At 33.1% G+C, this 6905-nt stretch overlaps 1 protein-coding gene across 1 annotated transcript; it reads right to left on the minus strand.

Annotated features, from left to right (window-relative positions):
* Window positions 1-775: 775 nt before the first annotated feature.
* On the minus strand, window positions 776-3165 carry LOC120167037 (transmembrane ascorbate ferrireductase 1-like). Its single transcript, XM_039176165.1, has 4 exons — window positions 2972-3165; window positions 1818-1866; window positions 1536-1735; window positions 776-1190 (listed from the first exon to the last, which is right to left on the minus strand). Exons 1-4 carry the CDS (start codon window positions 3113-3115, stop codon window positions 891-893), a joined length of 693 nt encoding a protein of 230 aa, XP_039032096.1. The 5' UTR covers window positions 3116-3165; the 3' UTR covers window positions 776-890.
* Between the last annotated feature and the right edge of the window lie 3740 nt (window positions 3166-6905).

A 6905-nucleotide genomic window follows, 5' to 3' on the forward strand; every position in this document is an offset into this window, starting at 1 on the left:
ATTGAGAATGTCATTAGCTTCCTTCCTATTGTAACATTATCGGTGTTTTGGACTAAAATTCCCTTAAATTTTTATTTTTTTTCAAAAATATCATTCTTCTGTCATTGAATAATAAAAATTCTACGAAGGTTAAATTACAAATTTATCCTTAAATTATTTTAGATTTACAAAAAAAATCTATAATTAAAATTTTATATTAAGTTCAGGGGTTAATTTTTTTTTACCTTTTCATTAAACCTTTTTTCATATTTTTAATTTTGTAAAAAAAATTATATAAATATTATGAATTTAATTTTTTAAAGAAAATATATAAAATTTTACAATTTGTAATATTATACAAATATATAATAAGGACAATTTGGTCAAATATACATTCCAATAATCTTTTATTCCTTTAACCAAACACGGTAATCTTACATTCCTGCTAAACCAACCAAACACAAAATATAATATTCTCAGTAATCCTATTCCCTGGTAATCTTTTATTCCCACTGGTAATCTTATATTCCGTAAACCAAACGCACCCTTAGTTGTGAAGTTCAATCTAGTAAAACTTTCCTTGAGAACTTTAGCCATATAAAGGATTGTTAAAAGGGTGAATAGAATAATTGTCCATTAAAATTTTAAATTATTATATATTTTAAATTTATTTATAATTTCTATCAGTAATATATTTCTATCCTCTTAAAATTTTATAAATTCATACCTTGATCCCATTACATGGTGCACAAAAGATTGGGTTATTAAGTTAGTGGATCCACAATTACAGCTATAAGGTCCCACAAATTGCCAATATTATTGATTACAACCACCTTGTCTAGAAAAACAGATAATCACAGATATACACCATTAAGCAATACACGTATATAGATATAGATTTATACATCAAGCTATATAGGCGAATAGCTGTGGTCATCCTCTTGAGGAGCGGTGGAGAAAACTGTAAATACAACGAAGGCCCCATACAGTATTGTGACAATAGCTGTGAAGTTTACAAGGAAGGCCTCAGCACCATATTTGTCCAGCCCCGAGTTCTCCAGGAATGTAAGCTTCTCCAGTAACCCCAAGCTGGCATTGCCAACAGCCAATATGTACACAAACAGCCCCAACAGCACGTGCCACGGAAGCGATTCGCTTCTTAATCCGGTCGATCCTCCGGGGTAGAAGAACACGAGGAAGCCATATATCCACTGCAATTCATATTCTTTCAATTTCAAAAACACTGCCTTGGGTGCTCATAGAACTTGGCTATGCTTTTTACAAGTCAGGAAATTTGACACTAGGAATTGTAAATGAGATGATGAGTCGAATTCGAGTACTACTGATCAGCTTTTCGAATCGAGTGTCAAGTAGTTGGTTTCTGTTTGCTAAGAACTCAGGTCGAGTTTAAACTCAAGTTGAGGCAAGTCAAATAGAGTATTGACAGAACTTCGACCGAATTAAACTCGAATAAATTACGATTTGTCTCGTTTCATTTACAGTTCTATTTAACACTAACCCTAGGATATAATGAAGATGTATATTGGTATTAATACCTGAATGCCATAAAGGACAATGACTCCAATCCCAAGCCAAGAATGCAGGCTGTAGAGATTTGGTATCCCACTCTCATTATGATTCTTGAATGCAGTATATATTCCAATAATCCCCAGGATTAGAGCAATGGCATGGAGCACAAGATGTATTAGTTTCTTAACTTCCTTCTTCAGTGGCAATGCCTTGTAGCTCATAATGGCTGCATTTTTTTAGGTAATATTGGGAAAATGTTTGAGAATTGTTTTGTTTATCGAAGGAAAGAGCTATGTTGGATTAATTACCTTGACCTCCTATGATAATGAAGCCAATCAACATCAACACAGGATGGATCTGCACACAAAAAGCAAATATTTTTTTATACAGGAAAAATGGAGGGCAGGTAGGCTAATCTTCATTCGAAATACATGGCCACAACTCCTAACTACCACCAATTTAATAAAGCACAGCTGTAGCTCTGCTTCCACAAATAAACATTCGCAGCGCACCACCATATTTTGCCACAAAAAGGAAGGACTTGGATTAGAAATTGTTGATGGAAGAGTGAGATGTAGATGGTTTCTCTCTTCTGATTTAAATAGAAAGTGATAATCAGTGACTTAAGTAAATTGAAGAAGATGATTTGCGATGTAGATAGATAGATTGAGAGATGATGAAAGAGAGTTTAAAATTCCTTCACCAGCTATTTATGGGGATGGTAATTTAACTTGAAATCAATGAATTCTGACTCGACCTAACCCGACATAATTAATTTAAAAAATAAATTCGGATTGGGTTGAAATATATATAGAGAGAGAGAGAGGAGAGAGGAGAGAGGAGAGGACATTTCAAGATCGAAATTTGCGTGCAAAAATCTTTGAATCAATCCAATTCAAGATATTTTTTTCTATAAATTTAGAGGTAATTGCTATAATAAATCCTCTCCCTATACTTTCTTTAATTAAATCTTTAATTTATTGAATAAAAATAATTTTTTTATATTTATATCGAGGGTACAGATTTTTAGTCTAGACAATCAGATTAGAACTGATTCGGATAGAGAAAATCTGTTCATCAGGTTGGATCGTGTCAGGTGAATAGTGTATGTTTCTTGAGTCAGAGTCAAGTTTAGGTAAAGAATACACGTTTCTTTGGTTAGATAGAATTAAACAAAAACTCAATCCGACTTGCTAATATCTCTAGCTATACATAAATGAATTATATACTGACCTTCAATACTGAGAATAAACCTTCACCATCTAAGAATCAAACAGCTTGCCTAATGCTATAGCCGATAAGGAACACAGAGAAACCCCAGAAACAATTCCTCTTTGTGTTCTTCATTAGTTGAGTGCTTTAAAGTTTAAGATTCTAGGAGCAATTGAGAAGCAGATATAAACCCAGAAAGCAAAGTTGAGTTTGATAAACAACACAGGGGAAAAAGGGAAAGAAAACTTACGTTAAAGATTAGATTTTTGTTGGAGGATTCCCAAGCTAATCCACCTCTGAAGTGAATATTCCAAACCAAAACCATGACGGCGCCGGCGACGGCGAGCACGTGAGGCACAAACGACAAATGCAATGCCTTAACTTCAATCGCCATGTCTGCCTTCTTCCGGGGAGAGAGAGAAAAGCCAAGAGTTGCTTAGCAAAAACAGTTTGACAGTGTAGACAAGCAGGAAAAGGGATGACTTTTCATCATAATTGGTCCTATCCTCTTGCATCTCCTACATATTTGAACCGTTGGATTCACATCTGTCTTGCAATCTGATTTATGCCACGTGGGCATCAAGATAATTGCACTCCACATTCCTTGGCGTTGTTAAAATAATAACCCAAAAATTATTTTTTAAAAAAATTATCACATCAGATTTGTTAAAAAAATATCTCTAAATTATACATGTAGGATTAATCTGCGTCTTAAGAAACATAAGGAATAGCCTAGCTTTGTACAAGGAGAGAGGTACGTCCAACGTGGACACAATTTTCAGAGAATTTAATTTAATATTTGTTTTAATAATTTCGTGTTACGTATAACATGATGTTCTCGAGATATCGATAAATTATCTCATTCGCAAAAGATTTGAAATTTAATAGAATCACAATCCTTGCGTTATACAACGCGATGTATCGTTTACCTCACTTCGAGAGGATGCGAGCACGGCTATAAATAAGACTCCCCAAAATCGAATTCCTCACCCCCTTCTTCCAAAAAAATCTCAATCATATTTTTTTCTCTTATCTTTTCAATTAGAATTATTATGGTGGGATTATTGAGGCTTGATCAAAAGCATGTATTCGATTATTGGCAGATAAATACAGAGGTAATTTTTATTTATTTATTTACTTTGAATTATTTATTTATTTCAAATAATTTATTTATTTATGTATTCATTTATTTTGAATAAATTAGTGATTTATTTATTTATTTCAAATTATTTATTTATTTAATTGAAATGGTATGAACATTCGTTGACGTGTTATATTAATCTTTTCCTGAGGCCTCATGCTGATATTCTTTCATATTTGCACAAAATTGGTATTGGTTACGTCAGCACTAAAATTGGAGGTATGAAGTTGCCCACCAATATTACTCCAGTAATTAAGAAGGTAATTTTTGAAATCTATGTTTATTCATTTCAATTTTTTATTTATAATATTAAAATTTTTGATTTAGTTTATGTCATTGAAATTTTTTGGCGATAAATTTTTATTTTATTCTCACTTTTTTTTTTTATAACGATTTGCTCGTTGTCATATTTTACAAGTTATTGAGAGATTTTGATGCCTGATAAATCTCGAAACAAAGTGCATCTGATGTGTTTGTATCATCTATGTGTTTTGCGGGACTCTAAATATAAGAGTTGGAGATCAACAATGTTAGCCTTTTTGTTCCGGGAGCTACGTAAATATATTGATCCGGACAAACAAGTCATTGGAAGTTTTTGATGTTGTTACAATCGTGAGCTTGATTTCGAATGTCGTTTTTACAGTTGATTCCTACACAGCTGACCCCATTTGAATTTATATTACTTCGGAGGTAATTAAAAATAAACTACATTTATAAATTTAATTTTTTTGTTTTACAAATAATTATATTTTATTATATGAATGACAAGTGGTTTGTTACACTAACTCATGCCCACCTACCAAGAACTCTACATGATTTTAGATTGTTGGTCGATAAGATGACAAACGAGGTAATCGATTTCATAATTTTTTTGTAAATTAAATAACAATTTTTTATTCAAGTTTATCTAATTTAGTTTAAAAATATTTGTGTAGTTCGTGTGGACTTCGTACAATGATGATGATATTAGATCGTGTACTCCGGTTGAAATATGTCTCAGTTCAGACATTTAGATGTTGATGGTCTCATTGATAGTCTATGAGATAGTCGAATGACATCATACTGATCGAGTGTTACAACAGTTTAACCATGTCCAAATGATTCCGTTAGCACCACCAGACTTGGAAGCCTTGCATCACGTGACACAGCAGGGGAAGACAGATGTTAATTGGGAGATGCATCATACAGAATGGGTGATGCAGTTGATGGCAAGATTACATATGTAACCCGTTTATGAACCCAATTTCAATTATTATGTTTCAAATAATTACATGCTATGGTACGAACAAAATGGGAAGTTGCATATACTAACTGAGGATGAGCGAGCACGAGAAATTTATTTGCCTCCACAAAATTGTATGTTGACACAATTTCCCCCGACGCAACGTGGTGCTAGAGGGGAATAAAGTCGAAGTAGAGCAAAACATGTTCTAGCCTCATCATTGGGAACGACACAGGCACCTGCAAAACATCATATACCACTGATACCACCTATATTCATCCACTCGACCCAACCAGTATTTCAGAATATGACGCCTCCGACGAATAGTTTTTTGTTGATGCATTTTATTCATATCCGGCAGACGTTGTCCCTTCCCATTGCCTTCCTACACCAGTTCAACCATATTATTTGTCACCTCTATGTGCATATGTTCGACCATTGCCAATAGATTTTGGCTCCAGTAGTGTTGAGCAGACGCCATCGTAGAGCATGTTCTACACAAGTCTAGGTCCCAGTGTCAGTGGTGGTACTGGACATGTAGATGACAATGACGATAATGGTGGTGGTGGTAGTGGTGGTGGTCATGATGGTGATGGGTGATGGTGATGCTCATACTGATGAAGATAGATTGATTCGTAGGAATTCTTATCATACTCGTCGTCCACCATGGTGCGGTACGGGTGGATATAGGAATCATTAGTTTTTATTTTATCTTGAAATGAAAAATATGTAATGTATGAAAAACCTTATTGTAATTTTTTAGTTAATAGAACTACATATTCTTTTTTAAATTATATATTCAAAATATCAATCAAATTATCCTTCAACAACATGATAATTTATTTGAATACTTATTTATAAACATAATAAAAAAAGAACTACATTAAGTTACAGTTAGTTGAAATGAATATAAGAGGAGTCAGAAGATGATTTTTCGTATTATGTAGAAATGTTTGATGAAGACAAATATGCTTCTTTATCTTGGTCCTGACGTTTATAGGTGTAACGTCGAAGAATTGGCTCTTCTTCCTCTTGGTCTTGTGATAACCGAGCTACTTTTTCGTTACTTGATGAAGATAGTTCTTTTCATAAATTTTACAATCAACTTGATGTTCATACCACTAACACAATTGTAAGCCATAAATATCTTTCGAAAGTCATTTCCATTTGATAAGGTCATCATGTAATGTGCTTCAGGGTCGGGCTCATCAATAGGAACTTTCGCTTTCAAAAAACGATTTGTCGTGTTGTCGATTTTCTAAGTTTCGTTGAAATCAGATCATGCAATTCATCTTTCTTGGTTTTTGTGTTTAAGGGAGTGTAAAAATAAATTCCGAAAATGAAACACAGTTGCAGAAAAAAATCTTGTCATTAAATATGTTTTACGATGATATTAGTCCAACATGATTGTCGTATCACTTATATAGGTAAATAAATTTAAATAAACTCACGCCCTGTAAAACGCAAGGTCCGTTGTCAAATCTGAATGTACTGTCATGTTAGGAATCTCTGCCACATCAGGAATCTCTACGATACTCACTTTCGGGCACAATGAGCGGTCTCCGTCGGTTCCTGGTATTAAGTTTAAATTATTAATACTCAATGTTTAAATTATCCTTAAACAATATGATACTTAATTTTTTTTTTGGTTTGATGCATAAATACTTTGTTCTTATTAGTTGAAAAACTTAAATGTTTAAATACTAATTTATAAATATAATAAAAAAAGAATACACAATGTTTCTACTAGTTGAGATGAATAGAAGAGGAATGTAGAAATATCTGATGTTAAGTTAAGTTCCTCAATTATTTGTTCTTTCT

This window comes from Hibiscus syriacus, unplaced genomic scaffold (genome assembly GCF_006381635.1).
Source record: "Hibiscus syriacus cultivar Baekdansim isolate YM2019G1 unplaced genomic scaffold, ASM638163v2 tig00111659_pilon, whole genome shotgun sequence".
Classification (NCBI taxonomy): Eukaryota; Viridiplantae; Streptophyta; class Magnoliopsida; order Malvales; family Malvaceae; genus Hibiscus; species Hibiscus syriacus.